The 24,477-nt window shown below is 38.3% G+C and overlaps 1 protein-coding gene across 1 annotated transcript in view; it reads right to left on the bottom strand.

Annotated features, from left to right (window-relative positions):
• The window catches only part of FRAS1 (Fraser extracellular matrix complex subunit 1), a 438,063-nt gene that overhangs the window by 268,217 nt on the left and 145,369 nt on the right, over positions 1–24,477 (bottom strand). Inside the window, exons 3-4 of the mRNA XM_086704782.1 lie at positions 9,084–9,191; positions 829–921 (exon numbers count right to left, since the gene is read on the bottom strand). Coding sequence (XP_086560908.1) covers positions 829–921; positions 9,084–9,191 — 201 coding nt within the window. The remainder of the gene's footprint in view (positions 1–828; positions 922–9,083; positions 9,192–24,477) is intronic.

The following is a 24,477-nucleotide window of genomic DNA, read 5'->3' on the forward strand; positions in this document are numbered from 1 at the left end:
AAGAAACCTTGCAATTGTACTTTTTAATCAGTACTTAATGTCTATAAATTAATCCTAAAGGATCTGGTATGACAAAATATAATAAAAGAACTTTAGGATTGATTTCTAGCATTGTGGTTCTAAATGGGGGTACGTGAGCATTTTGTCCCTTAGGGGAAATTTGTCCATGCCTGCAGACACGTCTGGTTGTCAGGACTTAGGGTGCTTCCAGCGTCTATATAGAGGGTAAAAATCAGGAATGCTGCTAAATATCCTACAAGGCATAGTTCGGCCCCACCACAAAGCCTAAAATGTCAATAGTGCTGAAGTGTAGAAACCTTACCGTAATTGAAAGAGCCTTGAATTAGGAGTAAGAAAACCCAGGTTCTAGGTCAGGTTATACCACTTATTAGTAACAAGACATTGGGCAAGTACCTTAAGCTCTTCACAATTCAACTTTTTCATCTACAATACAGGAGTAATAAGATCTGCCCTATTCACTCACTCAGGGTTGTTTGTAATTATCAAAGGGAAACAATATATGTGATACAGAGACAAGGTGGTAACTTCATTATTCAGCATCACAACTTCTTCAATCAACATTGTCGAACTATGCTTTATAGACACAAATTCAATCTACAAATATTTACATAGGACCTATGAAATAAGTAGAACCATTTTAATTTTATTCAAGAAACCCAAATGCCTATGGAAAGTCAGATGGGCCTCAGGTCCTCCACAGCCCAGGCAAAGAAAAAAACCTCTCTTGTCAACACAAGTTCAGCATTCAGCTTTCCCTTGTCAATGATCTACAGGCATAGAATCAACCGTAGGTCAGAAAACACTTACCGCATAGATTTTCTTTTCATGATGGCAAGATCCGGAAGTCCTCAACACACACTCAGGGCAGCACTGGTTGGCAGCTATTTGAAGCACTTCTCCCTGAGCATTTAAAAACAGCTCAGTGTAAAACAGCAGCAGGAAACACACTCACAGTGGCTCATGGGACCCCAAGTCATCTCAGATACACTAAATTTCATGAGTTTCCACGGGTGACAACAGACGGGATAAACCAAATAAACTGACAAAAAGGATTCTCTCTGTCAAGATGAGCTTTTCTCAAAGTTAAAACGAACCCCCCTGTGAAAGCAATTTCCTTGAAAATTGTCTACACCTCTTCACATGTAATGAAGTGGAGAATTTTATTCGCTAGAAATGTTCCATCTGAGTGTCACACAAGAAAAGAAGTTGGGGTGAGAGAAGAGCTGTATCTCCCTGAAAAGTTTGTTTCCCTCTGCTGAGAAGAGAAGACTTGGGATGAGGGTGGGGGTGGGGTGGCCACAGAACTGGCAGGTCTTCTAGCTACCTGTGGAGGCCTGCTGCAGCCAGTGGGGGGTGGGGAGGGGGATGAAGTTCTGATGTTCACTTTTACTGAACAGAGTAGCAAGGTACATGGGGCAGGGGACTGACAAAGCTGAGAGAGGAAACAGCATTGTTGTGAAGGTATCACGTGTACTGCAGAGAGCCAGCTAGAGTTCCTGGACTCCAATAAAGATCTACATTGTTTTTCAGGGCTACTGTAATTCGAATAGTGTTTCCTATCGAGATGCGATACTATCAAAGGAACGGGCTACCACGTGATATCCCGGGATCTCCTGGGAAGTTGTCATGTTAACTAACCATCCATTTGCCACTGTGAAGACTCCATCTATCCAAGCGTTATTAAAACTGTGGAGCAAAGAGCATATGTTTGTCTTTGGGGCCCAGTGATCCTCTGACTCATCTTGCTTTTCCACTTAGAAATCTTAGCATTTCAACAAGTCTTAAAGAAGTGACAGACTGGGCAATGAGTGATTTTGACCAAAAATGGTAAGAGAGCCTGCATTAGCCAGGAAATCACAGCTTGTCCACAGAATAAAAGTCTACAAAGAATTCATCCAGTAGAATGAAAATATGTGTGTGTGTGTGTATGCATGCATGTGTGTGTATTAATGTTTCTTTGATATTTGAGGTTTCTTCCATTTAAAAAAATGTACCTACAAGAGAATTCTAATTTTATGTAACTACATCCACAAGAGTGGGTGAGAAATGGGACTAAGATTTTACCACTGTTAATCCACAAGACAGATAAATACAATTTTATCTAGCAACAGTGATCACCAAATGCCTCCTATTCGCTTGACAAAATATACAATATGGGGTTTTATAAAATTGTTCATACTATGCAACATTAGTGACTTTTCAAAACAGTGCTCTCTGAACCCAAAAGGAAACTATACTTGTCTGATTTTCACAGTAAACTGTAGAAAACATATTAGCCTAATTTGCATTAAGAATTTCACACAGATAGAAAATAAGGTAATCCAAGTGTTGTTTATATTCTAACATGGAAGCAGGGAGCAAGGAAGAAAGGCAGATAAAATCAAGGACCATTTTATGCACCCAAATTAGTTTTGTTTTCTATAAAAACTGATTTTTCAGACTGGCCCTCAAAACTCATTTCATAATATAATATTATTTATTTGTGAACATCAGTGGGGGGCCCCAGCTTGAGTCTAACTATTGAACTTGTGGTAGAACATAAAAGAGGTGATTGGGTCTAAAGGAAGAGCAAAAGATTTTGCATGTGGGCGCTTAGAGAAGGAGAGACAGAGTTCTTGCTTCGTGACCATGTAACCTTGCATAGCCCTGTGAGCTGTGAGCTGCATGGAACACATAAACCTAGGGTTTGCATTGAGGAACAGTGGGAAGTAACTGTATGCGCAAGAGACATCAGTGAAAATTGCTAGGGTTTCTGGGCAAGATTACTTGCATAGGATCTACAAAAATCAACCAACAATAATTATGATGATCATTTGGTAAAGATAGCTAACACTTAACTGAGTACTTAGAATAGCCAGGTACTCTTGTAAGCATATACATGTATGTGCATATACATATACATATATGTGTGTATGTATGTCTATATATGTATTATGTTTGTATATACACAATATATAATTCTCACAATTTAATTAGGTAAATAGTATTATTAGCTGCATTGAGGCTTGCAGCCGAAACCCCACATGTAATATGGTGTTCCCTTGCATGGTATTGCCCTCCTCTATACATATATATTCTCCAGAAATCCTGAGGAGAGGATTGGTCCCCACAGGACTGGGTTAAATAATTAAGGTTCTAAATACCTCTGTTCTCTTTTTCTCAATATTTTTCTGTCTCTGTCTTTCTCCTTATTCCTAGGTAGCTAGCTCTCCAGCTAGCTATTCTAGATAGATATAGGAACTGGATATAGAATCTGTTAAGTATGGATAGGATGGATGGATAGATAGATAGATAGATAAATTGACAGAAAAAGAGGAAACATGTATCAGAATTTCCATTGACAATAGATTATTTCCAGTCAATCTACGAGTAAAACAAATTGTAAAAGGACTTTTAAACATTTTTAAAAGATGAGAGTAACAAAAGTTATTTATTAATAATAATAACTTAGGGTACAATGGTGATTCATTAACCTGTGCCGTGAACTAATGTAAGTATACCACAGCAGATTTGAATGACAACACATATTGCTGAGAAACACAAAGGAAACCTTAAAAACAACATGGTAGAGTAGAAATTATATTCGGTCATGAGTCAGGGCCTAAAGTATTGTCATGGCTGGACCACTTGCTAGCTCTGTGTCTTTGAGCAAGTGACTAAACCCCTACAGGTCTGTTTCTTTGTCTATAAAATGAGAAAGTCTGACTAAATTAATTCCAAAGGCCTCTTGTAGTTCTATCACTCCATAATCTATTTCATTACTTAAAATAAAGAACCCAAGTGCTCTATGATATACTCACATGATCCTGGAGTAGGAAATTTCTTATGGTTGGATCATTTGGTCCAACCCTCTCATTTTACACAGAAGGAAACTCCTTAGAGTTTCGCAGTCTTCAATTATGTCATTCTTTTTATTACTATCATTCACCAATTTTCTGATCACTCTTTCATACTCACTCACTAAAGACTTGGCTCCGAGGTCGCAGTTTCTTTTCTACACTATGTCTAGATATAATTCTGGACAACTTCAATGTCCATGAAACTGGCATTCTATCCTTGTACATTCTTAACCACTTCAATTCAAACAATCCTCCTCTCTGCTTCACTTGAGTCCCCACATGGTCATGGTTGACCTTGGGACCTATCTACACTCCAAATTATTCTATAACAGAAACCTTCAACTCTCTGAATCTGAACCTTCGGGACTTTATCTCTCTCTCACCCTCACCCCCACCATCTCACGTCTTTCAGCAGAATGACACTTTTTTCCCTCGAAGTCATTCAGCTCCCAAATGGCCTCATTTTCCTATTCATGTTAGCCTCAATGCCCAATCCTTACTGTATATTTATTCTTTCTCTCCATTGATATGGAAAAGCCTAATCCAGGATCTATTCCACAATTTGTCATTTCTGGCTAGTAAACATTGATGAGAAAATTATCCCATTATGCAGCTTGGTACCCGCACAGGTTCCTGATGTCCTGCTCCATCGGCCCTTAATATCACGCACACATACTTTACCTCAACCTTGGTCAGTCCCTTTCTCTTCTCAGTGACAGCTCCTAACATCCACTCTCTTTCTGCTCCCAACCAAATCTCAAAATCTTCACAAAGTCAGGTTAGATATGAACTACTTCAGTTTCCTGTCCCTTTTTTTACTTACAAATATAACTATATCTGTATCTGTCCATGTCTCTTTCTTTCCCGTTTTAGAGAATGAGGTTGGCCTCCCTACCCCAACCTCTGGATCCCACACACTCTGCTTCCCAAAAACCACTCCTTCTAATTCATTCATTCTGTCTGTCTTCCCTACCCCATCTCTCATATCATCAGCTTCTCTCTCTCTTCTAGGTCACCACCGTTTTTCCTCCTAGCATGATCATGTCTGTATCATGCTAATATCAAAAAATGAAAACAAAAACAAAACCCTCTCCCTTCTCTTGTTTGGTCATTCTGCAAGTATTGACGAAGCGTCGTACACTGTGCTGTTCGATGGGCTGCAATCGTGAAGAAGACATGGTTTTTGCTCTCAAGAAGCTAAGAGTCTGGAGGAGGAAGCAAACAAGTAAGTAGGCATTTGCAGTCTACTTAAGAGCTATAAGAAAAGCAGCAACACAGGAAGGCTCAATGGTTAGGGATGAGAGGTTCAAAGAAGCTTCACAAATGACTGGTGTCTGCCTAATGCCCCATTTCTCTCCTTCTAGTCTCAGCAAAGGTCCCTGCAAGAGCAGCCTTTACTTGGCTTCCTTTCCCTACTTTCTATTCACTCAAACTTCTGTGATATAGCTTCCTCTCCCACCACTCTACTGACACCATCTTCAAGGTGGCTTGTGATCAACACTGTTGATACAAACTCCTTCTGGAAACTCTCTACTCTCCTGACTATCATCATACTGCTCCCTTCTCTGGCCACTTCTTACCTCTTACCTCTTTGACCACATCTCTTTAATCTTCCTAAGATCCCTCTCTTATGTTCACCTCCTTGTAAATGACTGTGCTCCCCAAATTGCATCCTTGATCTTACACTCTTTCTTCACAAAATCTCTTTATATGAGCTCATTAAATCTAAAGGTTTACACTACTGACTATATGCTAATAATACCCACACAATATTTCCAACCTTGCCTTCTCCTCTAAGCTTTAGACTCATATATGGGCTCCCTTTTTGACATGCCCACCCGGCTTCTCCATGGACATTTCAAACTCAATGTTCCCTAAAGTGAAATCATCATTTCCTCCCAGACAGAATGCTTGTCCTCATTATCACATATTTTCAATATCAGTCAGTGGCTCAGCTAACAAATCATCAAACCATAAATATGGGAGTCATATCTCCTTTTCCTTTCCCTCACTCTTCTAACTTCATTTAGTTCTGCCTAGTTATCCCCTAAATGTTCTTGAACCTGCCCTTTCCTCTTGAGCCCTACACTACTGGCGCTCTGATTCAGGTGCTCATCCCTTCATCTAGATTATTCTCATGGCCTCTGAATTGATCTCCTCATTTCTAATATGCATTATCTTAGAAAAACCAAAGAGATCTTTCTTAAAAGTTGGAAATTATACCCACATGTCTGAAATCTTCATTAGTAATCTATTATCTTAAAAATAGAACCCCAAGCTCCATAGTACAGCATAGTACAAGGCTTTCCATAACCTCGAACTTACCAACTCTCTAGCCTTATCTCTCATTCATTCATCCAATCGGTCAAAAAATATTTATTGAGTGCCTACCATGTGTCAGGTGCTATTGTAGGTGCTGAGGACATACAGTGAATAAAAGAGACAGTAAACAAGAAGTATCAGTAAAATATATAGTATGTCAGATATTTGTGCCAAGAAGAAAAATAAAGCATGGAGGAGGAATAGGAAATGTGTGGTGGGGTAGAGATTTGCAATGTTTTTCAAGTTTTATTTATTTATTAATTTAAGAGAGAGAGGGAGTGGGGAAGGGAAAGGAGGACAGAAAATCCCAAGCAGGCTCCATGCTGTCAGCACAGAGCCCAGCATGGGGCCAAACTCACAAACCAAGAGATTATGACCTGAGCCAAAATCAAGATTTGGATGCTTAACCAACTGAGCCACTCAGGTGCCCCGAGATTTGCAATTTTTTTTTTTAATTTTTTTTTTTAACGTTTATTTATTTTTGGGACAGAGAGAGACAGAGCATGAACGGGGGAGGGGCAGAGAGAGAGGGAGACACAGAATTGGAAACAGGCTCCAGGCTCTGAGCCATCAGCCCAGAGCCCGATGCGGGGCTCGAACTCACGGACCACGAGATCGTGACCTGGCTGAAGTCGGACGCTCAACCGACTGCACCACCCAGGCGCCCCGAGATTTGCAATTTTAAATAGAATGACATTAGTGCAAAACTTAAAGGAGGTAAAGGAGGTAAAGAATCAAGTGATTGATATATATATATATATATATATATATATATATATATATCTCCAGAGAATGAACAATTTCATCAGGAAAAGCAGTACAAAGGCCCAAATGGCGAAAGTGGGCCTGACATATCCAGGAACACCAAGCAGGCTTGGTGCCTGAAGCAGGGTAAGCAAGGAAGAAAACAGTAGATTAATTAAAGCGGTACAGTAGTACTTTACAGGACACTGTGAGCAGTTACTCTAAGTGAGAAAAGAAGCCATTGGAAGCCATCGGAGGAGTTTAAGGAGAGAACCAACATGATATGGCTTAATTTTTAATAGGATAATGCTGGTTGCTAAATCAAGATTACAGTGAAGAAGCAGATCCAGAAACAGTGAAACATGAGGCTAGAGTGAGAATACAGACAAAAAAATGATAATAGGTAGAACCAGAGCTAAGAGCAGGGAAATTACATTTGGGATCTACGGTTTTATGAAGAAAGCTGGGGAGTTGCTAATGCACTGGATGTGAGATGTAGGAGGTGGTGGGGAGGTCAAGGATGATGCTAAGTGTTCTGGCCTGAGCAACTGGGAGAAAGGAGTTGACATTTACTGAGATGAGAAAAATTAGAAAAGCAAATTGGGAAGGGACAACATCATGTTTGGTATAGAACAGAAGTCAGAAACTTATTTTCTGTAAAGGGCCAGATAATAAATATTTTAGCCTTTGAGGGCCACATTTGGTCTATGTCACAACTACACAACTTTGTCCTTGTGCTATAAAAGCAGCCACAGATAACACATAAACAAATGAGTATGCCTGTGTTTCAACAAAATTTTGTTTATGGACATTAAAATTTAAGTCCATATAATTTTTATACCATGAAATATTGTTGTTTATCTTTTTCCAACCTTTTAAAAATGTAAAAAGTGTTCTTTTGTTATAGGCCATACAAAAACAAATGGCAGGCCAGATTTCATCTGCTGAGCCCTGGTACAGAACACATTTAATTTTCAGCAATATGATCAATATCTTCCAACATTTCATTCCAGGCTTCTTACAGGATACCACAGCTGTTCACGTGCAGCAGAAGAGGGTGTATCTTCATGGCCTTTATATGACCAGCTCAGATTCTGACATAACATGCTAAGCAGCAAAGTAGAGATCTTTTAGGAGTATTGGCTCCATAAAAAAGAAAGCCCCATATTTACAACAAAAGATTATTAAATTTACCAACACTGGATGTACACCCAGCTTCTCAGAAATAAACCCATGAAGAAATTGAGGGCTACACTGAAAGGTAGATAGAACCTTCCCTCCAACGTTAGAAACAAACAGAAACATATTAGCGCTAGATGGCATAAAGTCTCAAGATTCATTATTAGGCGGGGGGGGGGGGGGGGAGGGGGGGAAGGGGGGGAGAAAGAGAAAAATAAACTGTACCTGCGAAATTGACAGAATGCTTTTTAAAGAAAAAAATTTAGTCTTCTCCACAAAGTTTCAAATGTTCAAATTTGAAGCTTAAGCTTTTTTTTAATAGATTCACTTTAAAAAGAAAAGAGTCAGCACCTGGAAAAAATATTCTAACAGAATAGATGTGTCAGAAAAAAACTGAAAATTTTTAACAAAGGGGAAAGGAGGAAATATCTCTCATATATTTGGTCAACCAGGAGATTTCTCCAGTCAAAGGTCTTAGTGAGCTCAATGGCAGCACAATAATGTCAGTGGGAGAACAAATAGTATTTTTGGAAAATCATCTTCAAGAAGTCAATGATGACTTTCAGTCCATTCAATGGCTTGTAAATGTTGTGGTGATTATCAACAGCTTTGGCACTGGTCAGCCCCAGGGAACTCTCTGGGCAGCAGATGATTAACTGCATAATCATGGTTAGGTTGCTTGAAATCTCCAGGCTTCATATCCTCATCTGTAAAGTGGGGATAAAGATACTTGCCCCACATGATATTAAATGGGATAACGTTTGTAAACCTTTCACTGAGTGCCTGGTCCAGAGTAAATTCTCAATAAACAGAAATTAAGATATTCTTAGATGTGACGTTAAAATTCTCTTCTGAATTTCGTAAGGCTTCCAGTTAGAGATTGGGATAGATGTCAGAAACAAACGACTGAAAAGATGCAGAAACCCTAACCTTCTCTGACTTTACCTGTTCATTTAGGATACAATTAGGATGACATACCTTTTCAAAGGCACACTGAGGGTTTCTGCAAACAGCAGGTTTGCAGATAACGATGTTGCCATGGCAACGGCAGTTCTGGCATGAATCAGGCTTCCAAGTTGTGGCATCCTGCAAGGAAGCATAAGCTTTCAGTTAAAAACTGATCAGTCAAGGTATGAGCACAGTGAAGCAGCACCATCAACAGCCCCACAGCCTAAACAATTAAAAAGCAACAGAAAGTCACAGGCACACACAGTGCTTGCTGGGCACTGATTAAACCCCGAGAGGCAATAAAAGCAGTATAATCCATTTCACCACAGTCAGCCCACGTAGCCAAAAACAAGGGCATGCAGCAGAGAGCTGTCGATACCCAGAGTAAAAAACATCGATTGGCCTGAAACCTCAGGAGGACACGCTGCTCCCTGACTTGAAGTTTCTCTTTGTTGTTAACTAACAGAAACCATCGGAGCATGTTTAAAGGAAAATGACACTTGGACTGGGAGTAACCAGCATCCTAAAAGCAGGATTTGCCAGTAGATAACATCAGCACCTTAGACTTCACTTTCTGTCTCTTGCATACTGCATATTCTAATGCTCACAGCACAAGGACCTGGGTAAGTAGTTCAATATTTTTGAAGCAGATCAACCAACATATTGAGTAACTATTGTATGCCCAGATGTACACTAAACATATTGGGGTACAAAAGAAGCATGCATATGAGCACAATCCATAAGATTCTGACAAATTATTACGAATTATGAACATGAGGGCCTTTGACTTGAACCGGGATGAGCTGGGACTTCCCCACAAAAAAGCGGAGACCAAGTGGGATAGTTAATGTTACACGTCAACTTGGTTAGGCTGTGGTGTCTTGTTGTTTGGTCAGACACCGCCTACATGTTGCTAAGATATTCTGTAGATGTAATTAACATTTACACTCAGTTGATTCAGTAAAGGAGATTACCTTCAATAACATGATAAGCCTCATCCAATCAGTTGAAGGTCTTTAGAGCAAAAATTGACGTTTCTTGGAGAGGAAGGAATTCAACCTCAACAGTAAAACATGGAATTCTGCCCGAGTTTCCAGGCTACCAGTCTGCCCTACAAATTTCAAAATTTCAGACTCGTGACTGCAACTTCAAATCTTGCCTTAATTTCCAGCCTTCTGGCCTGCCCTACAGATTTTGGACTTGTCAGTCCTCACAACTGCATGAGCCAATTCCATGGAAAAAAAACCCAAACCCATTTATATATATATATATATTTAAAGATACACATATGTCTCCTTTTGGCTCTGTTTCTCTGGAAGACCATGTCTGCCATACCAGTGCTAGTACAGATTTACATGGAGGTGCACAACATTCCCAAGCACAAATGAGGTCATTCTTTCACACTGAAAAATGGTCTTAGAAAATGTGCTTCAAACCCAAAGTCATTTAAGAAACACAAAATATATCTGAGGTAAGGTAACATTCCCAGTGGCTAATTCACAAAAACTCTGAGCCAAAGCAAATGAGTACTAGAACCTGATTTGGAATACCTCTGAATTTCTTTCTTTGTTTTTTTCTTTTATTGTTATAGCACATGCCTCTGAAATTGACAATACTGTGCCAACTACAGTCTCCTCTTAAGCGAAAGAGCAATGACAAGTAGGCAAGGAAAAACAGGTTTCCTTCCCTGTAATGTAAACGATGTAATATATGTCCCTTGCTGATTTCGAGAATGCAATATCAGTTTCAAGGTATAGATTAAATAAAAATGACAACTTCACAAAGCCAATGGCCACCATTTATTGACTATTATCTTATGCTGACTTATGCATGACTTTGGGAGCAAGAAGCACTGATAGAGGAGGCATTTGTAGTACTGGAGGTGGGTGGCCTAGTTTGCTTTCCTGACCTCTGCCATCATTCTAGAGGGCTGGGCCCAGCAGAGAGGGAAGTTAGTGCACACTTCTCTGAAAAGCACTGACATGTGTGACAACTCTGTAGTGCTGGCACTATTATTAGGACTATTCCCACTTTACGAATGAGGAAACAAGACATGAGAGGTTGAGTAATTTGCTCAAATTCACAAAACTCTAAGAGATCTAAATACTCAGGGTCAGGAGCCAAGCTGCCTGGATTTGAATCCTGGTGTCACCATTCACAACAGTGAGTCTGTCATTGGGGCGCCTGGGTGGCTCAGTTGGTTCACCCGCTGACTCTTGATTTTGGCTCAGGTCAAGGTCTCAAAGTTTGTGAATTCGAGCCCCATATCAGGCTCTGTGCTGATGGCATGGAGCTTGCTTGGGGTTCTCTCTCTCTCTCTCTCTCTCTCTCTCTCTCTTTCTTTCAATCTCTCTCTCTCTCTCTTTCAAAATAAATAAATAAACATTAAAAAACCAAAAAGAACAGTGAGTCTGTTATCAAGTTAACGCGTCTGTGCCTAGAATTTCTTATCTGTAAAGTAGTAATGATAAAGTACTTAACTCATAGGGTTGTTGAAAGGATCAAATAGGATGATGTATTTAAAGAGATCTGAACAGTGCCTAGAATTTACTGAGGGCCTATTAAATGTAATATATTTTTAATCCAAATGCTTTCTAAGATGTCATGATCATTTAGCAAACATCTCCTAAACATTTTCTTTTCTCAGAGTGAGAACAGTCCCATAAGTACCTGACTTCCCCATCTTCCCACATCAGGCCACACAGGTAAAGCAGAGTGAAATTATTATTTAATTAGGACCCTAGGACTGAAAGGATTCAGGACATTGCAGGAGAAGGGAAGAATGAATCCACACATTGATTTTCAAGACTACTTAGGAAATTGGAAAAGTCCCTGTGTCGCTGAGCTGACATAACCAGGAATCCATGTCTTCCTTTCATGCAGATATGGGATGGCATTACCACCTCCATGGACTCCCTTCAGCTCAGTACGGCTCTAAGGCACAGTCACCTTCACTCTCTCTAGGCCTGGCATTCTTACGCCAGGGGTCAACTTCTTCTCTGCATGTCAATTATTGTCTCAGAGGCCCCAGACTCTGAAACAGTCCATTATACTTGTTAGCAGCTCTCAGTCACTGCACTTGGCTTACTGAACTTTAAATAGGATCCTCTAAAAACATGGAATCATATTTTACTTTCACTCATAGAAGCATAATTTTTTCCTTATGTTAATTCAAAGTTAAATTTATCTGGGCCCAAGAGGCCTTCCTGAATGTGTTTATGAATCTGTCTTCCTATCAGACTATTACTCTTTAAAGAAGGAGATCTCATTTTATTCCTCTATATATCCCCTTCACCAAGCATGGCTCCCGAGTGCTGGATGAATTAGTTAATGAACAATCCTGAGTACTTGCTAACCCTCAAGAAAGCATCTCTCCCTGAAAATTGAGATATCCCAGTTAGAATGCAAGATCTTGATAAAACAATGTTTAAGTGACAGCACTACAAAATCCCCATAATGTTGATGGCTATTACTTCACTGGAATCAAACCATGTTTGAAAAAATTTTTCTTCATCTGGCCATCGGACTTATCAAAAACTTCCTTATATTGATGTCCTAATAGAGTAAGTAATTTATGGCTAATTTAAAATAAAATGAGCACTTTACCAATGCCTGGATAGACAGCCATATATTTTTCTGGTCTAAAACTTTACGAATCAATTTCTACGGTTCCATAAAATTGCTTTATGAAGGTAGGGATAGGAGAGTTCCTCAATAGCTAAAACTTTGGATAAAGCTATAAAGTCCAAAGAAATAACATTGTAAAGTAAGTTTTACAGATTTTCCATGTTACTGTTGCAATTCTGTTGCTTTATAATCCTTTCTTGCAATCTAACACTCTGCAAAAGAAGTCTTAAAATAGTTTTTCCCTAGAATATAGATTAAGGTATTAGATTATGACAAACCTAAAAAGCAATCGAAATATAATCTGTTAATCAGTTTATAATATTTTAATAATATATGAATCAAATTCTCTTATAGATAATACAGTGTCTCCATCTACAAATATCTTAAAGTGATAGCCAGGTAATTCAAGAAAAATAAATTATTTCACTTGGTTAAGTATTTATTGAACATTTGATTCATGCTAAACATATACAGTGAATATATCCCTCATCAGTACTAAAATTTCTGGGGGGAAATTATTTACAGTATTCTGTAAGAGAAGTTATATCAACTGTCAACATAAATTTTCTTCAATTTGAATAGTATAATAACCCTATTTTAATTATTAATTCGTCTCATTTTAAATTCCCTTGGTTTCTTAGACCAAAAATGAGAAAAAAGAAATAAAGCTCACCCAAAGCTGTGCTTTCAAGTTACAAAATAATATGTAGAATATAATGCCATTTTTATAATAAAAATATACTTATGTGCATGGAAACAAAATATGGAATTATATAAGGTAGTAAGTGAAGGATGGTCATTCTCCAGTATGGACTGTAGGTAACTTTTTGGGTTTTTTCCCCTTTATCCTATCTACAGTTTCTATTCTTTTCAGTAACAAAAATATATAATTTATGTGATTTTTTTAGCATATTAAAATTTTCTAGAAAAGCCTGACCAGTATAATAGGCATGTATATTTCCCATTTATTCAATAAAATATTTCTTTAAATAAAATAGTTTCACAAAAACCTCAGCTTCTCAAAGCCATCTTTAGGTGACTCAATGCTGGGATACAGAGCTGATGAGAAACTCTCAGGTGGGGGGCATGGACCAGGACCCCTGGCTTCTCTGAGTGGTAGGATAGCTATAGGCGGCTTGGGCATCAGGTCCCTATACACTCATATTCTGGAAGATGGTACAACACTCTTGCTTTTATGAGTTTCTTTTCCTATTTTGATAAATCTTCTTGGCATCAAGAATTACTGATTCTTCTGTCCTTATGTTTAGCCCTTGGGAGACCCAAAGCTTCCTTGAGTCAAATGGGAAGACCTAGCTGGAGATTGCATGGTGAGGGTACAAGTTTGGGACTGACAAATGAAAGCTGTTGGAATCACATTGGAGGAAGTGGGTGCTAACAGTCTCTCCAAGCACCTTCTGGGGAACAAGGTAGCTTGTAACTTGGAGCAAACCAGGCTCCAAAGTGGGGATCTCAAATGAAGATGGTTCAGGATAGGATTGTCATAACTTGATGGCACCAGATCATGCTTTTCTCCTCCTTAAAAAGTTCAAGTGGTAACTTATTTCTCTCCCTGATTTCATTTTCTACCCTCTCTCTGAAACCTTTTTTACCTGGCTCTAGCTATGCTGGCTTTCTTTGCTATTCCTGAAACTACCAAGTATGTTCCCAGCTCAGGGCCTTAGAATGTGCCACTCTCTCTGTTTGGGGTGCTCTTTCCCCCCAAACATCACCATGACTTATTCTTTCATTTCATTCAAGTGGCTGCTCAAATACCATCTCCTCAGATAGTATTTTGCACCTATCTATTCCTTTACTTGGTTTTCTTCCTCGTAGTCACCACTTAACATCATATTATACAGTTGTTTACTAATGGTCTTTCCTTTTCCCACTAGAACATAACCCTAAAAGATCAGGAATTTTGTTTGTTTTGTTCACTTCTGTGTCCCTAATGTCTAGAACAGTATCTGCACATAGTAGATGAAACTTACATGATCTTTTAAAATCACCTTTAAAATATAAGGTAGAACAACAACAACAGCAAATACGTTGTATTCCCTTTTCTGCCAACCATAGGTAAATAGGATCTGGGCATTGAACTGGCATGTGGGAGGTGGAGTTAAATCAAACTACCTATCACATATTTAACAGGGAGCCATTTATCTAAACTTCTTGAGTTATTCCCAAACCTTCTTGCACTCAGTAAGATTTTTAAAAATTAATTGTGTTTCCTACTTGTCCTTCAACTCAAGAGAAGGCCATAATATTCAACTGGGTCTCATATCTTCATTTCTGGAGGTTTATTTTCTGACAAGTCTAGTTTTCAGAAAAGATAATCCATAAAAAAAGTTTCGTTGACCCAGCTCCAGTTCAGGCACGGAAATAATGTTCTTGTTTGTCAAGGAACCATAAAGAAACGAATCAATAACTTTCATAAGGTTATTTTAGAGTTCAATTCTTCTCCCCAAGTGCCCTTCCTCAGACAGCTTAGATAAACAATACCTTTTTCATTCAGTCTCATTTTAAAGTTCATGTAAAGCTCCTTATCCAGGCTCAAATAAAAAGAAGCAGAAGACACATATTGTTAAGGAAAGATAGGAGTCCTTATCTTTACATTAAATTCTCTTCTTTCAGGAGGAGCAAATGCCAAATGAGAGAGAAAATGGCAGACCACTTCCTGTCTGAGACCTATTTCAAAAGCTTGCTTCATATAAGGCCCCCTTAATGGAGTTTGTTGTTTTCCACACCAAGGACCTAAGTAGTTTCCCATTACTGCATCCTGGAGAGACTAGCTTGTACCTGATGTCTTCCTCCAGCTGTCTTAAAATGATAAACTCAAAGGCACCAGCTATAAGAAAATCAGTTTGGATACAGAAACAACAGCATGAATCACAGATGAAAAGACAGCTGCTACACATAACTGAAAATGTCTTTGTTCAACTGGCTGACAAGAGTCGCTGAACAGCATGCCAAGTTAACATCAAGTTCCTGTACATATGTTTCCTTAGGGTAGTGTGGTAGCACAGGCAGGGGCAGGGGAAGGAAAGGGAACAAGTTCTTGCCATGTGCCAGTATTTCCGTGAGTCCCCCATACACACGCTAGCCTATTTATTGGTCCTCCCAGCAACTTGTGAACAAAGTATCACTACCTTATATTTTATAAAGGAGGGAATAGGGTGTCAAAAGACTGAAGGAATTGTCCACAGCACATAAGTCATGAATAGATCTGGAATCAAACCCACCTTTTTCTTCCATGCTCTACTATTGTCATATAATATCAATAACAATAGAATGCCTTTTATTGTATAGCAGTCTTACCAGTTCAAATCACGCTTACTTCCATCTCTCACTCTACAAGCCAAAATGAAGCACAAGAGGGCAGTGCTACAAATCTTCAGAGGAAAGGACTGTGGGGTTAAGTGACTTATCTGCCTAAAATATTCCCCATGCCTGCAAAGCATACTCCTACCCCCTTTTAATCTAACTTCCATCATCATGTCCTCCAGGTCTCAGTTGAAATATTACTTCCTCAGGGAGGACCTCCCTGCCTCCTTGACTAAGGTAATATTTCCCTGCCCCATGTTCCCAAAACTTCCCCTACTTTTACAATGCAAGACTTATTCCTCCCAGGTCTATTTTGCCCAGAAAAGAAGAAGGAGAAAAATGGCACTTTCTGGATTCCAGACTCTGAGACACATTCAGATCTTTTATATTTCTCCCTAAAATATTGTGAGATAGATATCATCATCCCCACTTTACAGATGAGGAAACCAAGGTTCATAGGAGTTAGGTAATATTACCAAAGCTTATAAGTGATGGTACCTATATTTGAACCAGTGTCTATTAGATTCTGAAGCTTTTATTTTTCCAACCATAACCACTTCTGTACCCACAGCCTTGGTCTGTGAACACAAGGTCATACACCACATTAACTCAAGCAGCAATATCAGGATAGTAGAGTGGGTAAACGTGGGTTCAAATACCAACTCAGTTGCTCCCTAGCTGTGGGATCTCGGGACAAATCTCTTAGCTTTTCTGAGTGTCCGTTTCCTAACATATAATACAGATAAGACAGAACCAAAGAGTGATAGTAAAGATGAAATAAATTAATATACTTTTTTTTAAAGTTTATTTATTTATTTTGAGGGGGGGAGGGCAGAGAGAGAAGAAAAGAGAGAATCCCAAAGCAGACTTTGTGTTGTCAGCTCAGAGGCTGACATGGGGATTGATCCCATGAACCATGAGATAATGACCTGAGCCGAAATCAAGAGTCAGACACTTAACTGACTGAGCCACCAATGTGCTCCTAAATTAATATACATGTTAGCAGAGTGACTGATACATAGGAAGCACTTACTAAGTGTTAGATATGAGTTTGGTCACCTGTCACAACCTTAACCAGTTGATGATGTTATTTTCTGCTACAGAGAGTAGTTGTAACATTTAGAGCTTTAGAAAATCCTCCTGGAATCTCCAGTTTACAAGATAAGGAGGAGTTAACTTTCCCATAGCTTAAATGTTTACAAAATATTCCACTAGAGAGTGCTGTGGAAACTACACTCCTAGAAGAGTATACCAAAAAAAAAAAAAAAAAAAAAAAAAAAAAGAATCTCTTCAAAATGTAGAATAAAATTAAATGCCCAGTAAATGTGCTTCATATTCCAAATTCTGAAGCAATGGAAACACAGGCTTAGCTCTGTAACTCTTCTATTTTTTACGCACAGCTTTCTATTTATTCTAACACAATTCTGTTACAGTGAAAGGACAACCCAAGAACATCCAATGACAAAATAACCCTCATAAATTTCTAGAGATGTTACCTGCAGAAAAAGTTCTATAATGAATAAAAAGTCTGCCTCATATTTCCACTTTAAGTAAGTCAGATACTAGGGAGACCCTGGTATAGCTTAAGTTTATAATCACATTTTTCCCTCTAACAATTCAGCTCTTACACATTTCATTTCACACTCCTAAGGAAAATGAAGGAAAAAAATACGCATCCAAAATATTTGCACATGAAATTAAATTACTGCTATTCCATTATATCTCGTATTAATATTATTTATTTTGTCTTCCTCTCCCACTAGATCATTATCATTTGTTTTATAATTTGTTGTTCATTTGTCTCCCTCCCTTCCCAAGAGTAGAGACAATTTCTTTATATATAGATAGCTTTGTGTTCCCATAGTGACTAAAACATAATAGGCACTTACAATGTTTTTGACTGGGTTAATGGATGGATGGATGGATGGATGGATGGATGGATGGATGGATGGACATTCTCAAATTTGGATAATCACTAGCCATTTTGTGATGTAATTGCTGAAAAGCCAAATATATAGACAATAGCACTTCACTCCCCAGGCTGCCCAATAAAAGTCTTGCTCCTGCAATGGCCATTTTCAATATGCACTATCTGAAATCCTGCCTTCTAGACTTAGGTCTCAGTCAAGACCTTTACTCTGAAATGGCCCCTCTATTTCTGACTGAATGCCAGGCTCACCTGCCTGATACTGCCATGTTCCAGCATGCCAACACTGCACGTATCATTTGAAGTTCTGCTGCATGTCCTCAACCCCTCTTTTTTCCTGTAGCCAGGCTCTTAGCAGTTGACCTAGTTAAATTGGCCATCCAATAAATGGCTGGGAGCTGTACTGACACTCACATTCAACCAGGAAAAGCCACATCCTAATATGCCTGTTTTCAGGCCTGAACAAGGCCCTGACTCAAAGACTTCATTACCGGCAACCTCACTATTTAATGTAAAGCAAGCTCTTAAACAGGGGCTACGCTGCCCTAAGAGGCATTTGAAAATTTGTTTTGAAGACTGAAGGTTGGGGTGCTACTGGCATTTAATGGATACGGATCATAAATTCTAGATTTCATGTCATGCAAGACACTCTTGCACAAAGAAAAACTGTCCCATTTCCAGATGACATTTAAATGTCCTTGCAAACATTCATGTCAGTGAAAAATCTGTTTATAATTACCTGGTTATTATCCTAACTTTGTTTCACATATAAACACAAAAAAACTTATTGAGTGGTAATAATATGTACTGAATTATCCAAAAACTTAACTATCATGTAACTCAAGGGAAGACTGTACTTTATTTTGTTTAGAACTTTATGAAAATAACAGAAGACAAAAAAAAATTGTATTGGAAATTTTTTAGAAACTATGAATGTTTTATCAGATAACCAGTATCCCCAACCATAATTAATTGGAAATTCAAGAACAGCAAAATACAAACAAATGAGATTAATTTTTTTAACTGCATGCTGAACATAACTTAAAAGAATATTAGTTAAGTGAGGAGATAGCTCATTAGAAAATATCCAAACTGAGGGACAAAAAACAAAAAGTATTAGAAAAGAGCATGGGAGACACATGAAACATACTGTAAGGTTTAATATAAAGGCATGTGAGGAAGAGATGACAGAAAATGGGCAAAAATAAATTTTTGAAAAAATAACAGCCAAAAAATTTCCAAAACAAAGAAAAACATTAAGATTCAAGAAGTGATAAGACTATCAAGCAGAATAAATATAAAGAAAATAATACCTTAAGCACATTGGAGTAAGACTACTGAAAACTAACAGTAAAGAATAAAATCTGTTTTTCTTCTCTATTCTGCCCCACATCCCCAGCCCCTAGCAACCAATTTCTATTTTCTGTTATATGAGTCTATTTTTTTTTTTACTTTTTATTTTCATCATTTTTCAAAGTTTTATTTATTTAAGTAATCTCCACACCCAGCATGACTTGAACTCACAATTCCAAGATCGAGTTACATGTTCTTCTGATTGAGCCAGCCAAGTGGCTCTTGACTTTTTTTTTTGAGATTCCATCTATAAGTGATATCATATTGTATTTGTCTTTCTCAGTCTGGCTCATTTCAGTTAGCATGATGCACTCCAAGTTCATCTGTGTTGTCACAAATGATAGGATTTCCCTGTTTTTAAGGATGAATAATATTCCTGTGTGTGTGTGTGTTCACATTTTTTTTATCCATTCATCCACTGACTGTCACTTAAGTTGTTTCCATAGAGAAAAATCTTAAAGTCTATAGAGGGGTGGAGAATTATCTTCAAAGATGAACACTAAACCTGATAGCCAACTTCTCCACAAAAAAAAATGATGGAAGTCAGAAAAAAAATCTTTTAAGTGATAAATAAAAACAATAATCAATTTAGGATTCTATACCCAGCAAAAATAGCCTTCAAAAAATAAAAGTGAAATAAAAACATTTTAAATTAATAAAACTTATGAGAATTTGTCACCTGCAGACCCAAACATAAAAAAGTAAAGGAAGTTCTTCAGGAAAACAGAACATTATTATAGATGGAAACACAGTAATGTAGGAAGAAACTGAGAGTAATGGAAAGGGCAAATGTGTGGGTAAATATAAAAAATAACTGCGTAAAACAAAAATAATATTTTGTGGAATTTAAAATGCAGGTAATATAAAATGGATAACAATAACATCTAAGACTGCAGAAAAGTAAATAAGTTTAAAGTGTTTCAAGGTCCTAGTACTAGCTGGGAAGAGATAAATAATTAATACATGTAATCTCTAGGATTACCACTAAAAGAAATAGTAAAAGCATGTATAACTAAAGAAGTTAACAGATGGGGAAATGAATTTTGTATTGATCCAAAAGAAGAAAAGAGAAAAAAGAAACACAAAACAGGAGAACAAACAGAAAACAAATAGTAAGATAGTAAATATAAACCTTCAAATATCAGTAATTATGAAAATGAAAATTAAAAGATTGTCAGATTGGATAAAAACAGTGAAATGGATCCAATAACATTGAGAGCCATTCTTGCAAAGTACCAATTGAACATCTCAAAGATAAAAAACCCAATTTGTATATGTATATAAATATATACATATTTGTACACATAATTTGTATATGTATATAAGTATATACATATTTGTATACATTTATACCTCTGCCCCATCCAAGATGGAATTTCAGAGACTAAATTCTTCAACCATTCAAGTCACCAAGAATTTGAGGATCTGTCACTGTGCTAAGCAACCGGGAATTACAAAAAAATATAAACTGGATACCGAAGAATACAACCCTGTTCCTTACATATGCACTTGAACTTGAAATACAGTTGAAGAAGCAAGATTTTGAAAATAATTAGGGAACAAAGGAAAAGAATAATTGAAGAGAGAACCTAGTATGGAAAAAGAGCACTGGACTAGGAGTTAGAACCTGCCTTCAGCAAGCTGGGCACACTAGACAAGATTCTTCCTCCATAAATTCAGACGCTAGAGCTCAGTGTCCATAATCTAGAAATGAATTCCAGAGTCATACATCTGGGGGGTAGAATCTAGCTCCTTGACTTAATAGTTACAGAACCTTAAACAAGATAATTTCCTGACTAAGCTTCAGTTTCCTTTTATATAAAAAAAATATAAAGATAATAAAACCTACTCAAGAGGAATATTAGGAGGCTAAATTACATAACACATTTTAGATTCCTCAGCACAGTGCCCAACACTTATAGGGTAGAGCAGAGGCTTCCAGTTCTCTATCCTTAGACCCTTCCTGTACTCCAAATAAATCTCTGTATGACCTCTGTTTGTCAGAGGGATCACTGTACATCTTTGTACAGAAGTCATAAAGCAGTTCATCATCTGCTTGATTTTTTTTTCTCATGTGTGCATTTCATGACCATGTTCATCAATGTACAACCACTCCTGATGTGCAAGTTACAAAGCTTACTTTTCAAAATAAGATACCATATAGATAATGCATTTTTTTAATCAAACACTCAACTTTCCAACCCCATTTTATAATGTCCATTTTAAAATGTCTTTACACAAGTTATATGTCCATGCAATACTCATGGCTACTTTTTACTAAGCAACTATTATATACATACATTACATATGTATGTGTCTTATATATACATATATGTGTATATTACAGGTGTATATACATGCATATGTACACCTATAATATTCATATCACATACAAATATGTATTTACATGTGACATTTAATCCTTGCAAAAACCTTGTGAATTACTTAATTATTGCTTCTGTTTTCCAAAAAAAAAAAAAAAAAAGAAACCAAAGCTTAAAAAAAAAAAAAAAATTGGTGACTTATCATATAACTGGGAAAGCCAGAATTTGAAGGCAGGGCTGCTTAGTATCAAGAACTATGCTCTTTCAACTAAAAGATGATAGTTCTGGAGAGGACAGCTCTCAACAGGTTTCTGTATAACTGATCAACTGACCTAATTGACTTTGGCTGCTGTCACCACCTCCACCCCACCACAGTGCAGCTGGCAAGGATTTCTGCACAGGAAGGAATCTGGGACCAACAAGGGTAACCAGCTCTGCCGCAGCAACCTTACTCTCAATATCTTACTCAAGATCTTAAACTTCGAAGGAAACAAAAACAGCTTCTCCTCTAGAAATGTTTGAGGAAGCTTTCTATAACGCCACATGGCATAATAAAGTAATAATGATATGGTAACAAAACTGTACCAGACAACACTGCTCAAATCAACCTTCTTAATCTTGGCAAACGAGAAGAGTGCAATAATTACATAGCTGCTGCTATTTCCATGTCCTGGGTGAGTAGTGGAAAGTCTTCCAAAGTTCTAAGTCAGAGATGGTAGACAGGTTTTCTCACAGATGCCAGCTCTACAAAAAAAAAAACACTTAAAATGCTGTGTTGAGGAGGATTCTGAAGCTCTGTCCAAGTAGGGTAAGTGGAAAAATTACTATTGCATGCCATGGGCTCAGGGTTAAATAGTGGGGAGGAGCAGAAGTTACCCATGCCATATGATCCCACATGCTACAGCCCACACAGTCTACCCTAAAATATTGTTCGCCATTGTCACTCGATTCAGGAATTAAAATGGGAAAAGAAAAAAAAAGGAAAAGAAAAAAGCAAGCTCGGTTTGGCCAAAACCACTGATATGATTAACTTTAATGCCAAACTAATCAACCACATTCTACTTTTCTTATTTTTCCATTAAGCTATTCAACTCTTTCCAGACATGTAAACCTTTCCTCATTCATAACCAGTTTACAAATGGGCTTCTGTTCTGCATCAGCTACTGTTCCCAAGAACACTCTGGCACAGGCCACGACTGGCATATGGGGTTAGCATCTTCACCTCTGGGAACATGGATTCCACCCCCAACCCAAACCAAGAGGAAATTAACTGCCAGTTCTGATGGGAATGACATATTGACTAAGTACTTAGACCAAGCAATCCACTCCTGCAGTCAGCAAAATACACAGTGGTTGTATTCTCTAACAACATAAGAATGCTTGATTAGATTTGCCTCAAACCTCACTGTTTGCCAGGAAGCCACTGAAGAGAAGCAGGGATCAGGTGTCTCCAAGGAAGACCCTCCCAGGGTTCACTGTGAAATCCAGAGGCAGAACCCAGAGCAATTACACTTCTGGTACAATTACCAGCATCACCCACTCCCTGCCAACTGAGGAGACTTGGCAGCTGAATAATACAGCTTTCATTTTACATTTCCACTCCAATTAGCTGACAGTACTAGTCAACTGGCTGCATCAAACAAAAAGCAAGAGAAGTTGAAAGGCCTCTGTGTGGTTTACAGAGCTGTGCCTCAGAGAACAATGAAGAGATGAAAGGGACTGAAAAGAGAATTAGGGGACCCAACGCAACAAAAGGGCCAGCTGCAAACAACCCACAGGTGGGACACATGGTTCAAGTGGTGCACCGGAGATATTTAAGCTTAATACTCATCCCACCTACTGTCTGTTCTACTAATGGCAAGAGAATTCAATCACTGCCCCTGTAAGGTCTGGTTGGGACTTAATAACATTGCACAGTATATATACATACAAAAAAGCACACATTCTCCTGAGAACTAGCCTCTCCCGTCCTACCACACAGTCCACATTTACAGAGAAATTACTGAAATGAATGCAAAGTCCCGCTAGTGCTTAGGGGCTGTGTAAGGAATAGAAGACAATGAGTTTCAGGGTGGGTGGTAAGGGTTCATAGTCTCACTGATGAAATGCACACAGGAAACAAGGAACCATACAGTGGACAGCAGGGACAATGGGAGGGTGCAGCAGTGACTTTGAATAACTGAACCATCAGAATGTGCTGACCAGTGCCAGGATCCTAGGTGGATCCCACAGAGGGGTTCTAATAGATTCCACTGGAGTTCTCTGAAGTTCTGGCTGGAAAACTGCAGTAACTCTTCCAGAGCTGAGCAGAATCAACCAGGGCCTCAGGCCCAGTAATAGTCCACACTGAACCCGGCAAGTTTCCACATGCTGCCCCGTTCTCCTATATTCTTCCAGAGCTTAGAGGAGCCTAATCACAGCCCTTGTAAACAGCCTGGGAGACTTCTGTCTGGTCACATTGTGGACAAACCTAAAATTCCCAGTGCCCTTGGGGGAATGGTTCTTTTAAAGACAGAACATACATTATAATTTGTTTCCTGGGCTTCATCCAAAATACACTATTTCAGCCTTTATCCATTTGGGGCCCTGTGATTGACATTTAATATGGACTGAAGGGGTTTTGTGATCTTGTCCCAAAGCTGAATGTCAACTGTGGGAAAGAGGAAGCATTCACTTGCAAATCAGGGTTTGCCACCCTCTTCTTGGTGGCTTAGGGTCTCACAACTCCGTAGAACCACACGTCCTTGAAGCCCATGTTCAATGCAGGCTGAGTGGTTCAACCCAGACACTATTCTAAAGGTGAGAGGACCTAAGCCAGGCAAATGTAAAGAATGAGAATGAGTAAGAACAACTGCTACAAAGTCATTAAATA

Source organism: Puma concolor, chromosome B1 (genome assembly GCF_028749965.1).
Source record: "Puma concolor isolate L17-30 chromosome B1, mPumCon1.1.hap2, whole genome shotgun sequence".
Lineage (NCBI taxonomy): Eukaryota > Metazoa > Chordata > Mammalia > Carnivora > Felidae > Puma > Puma concolor.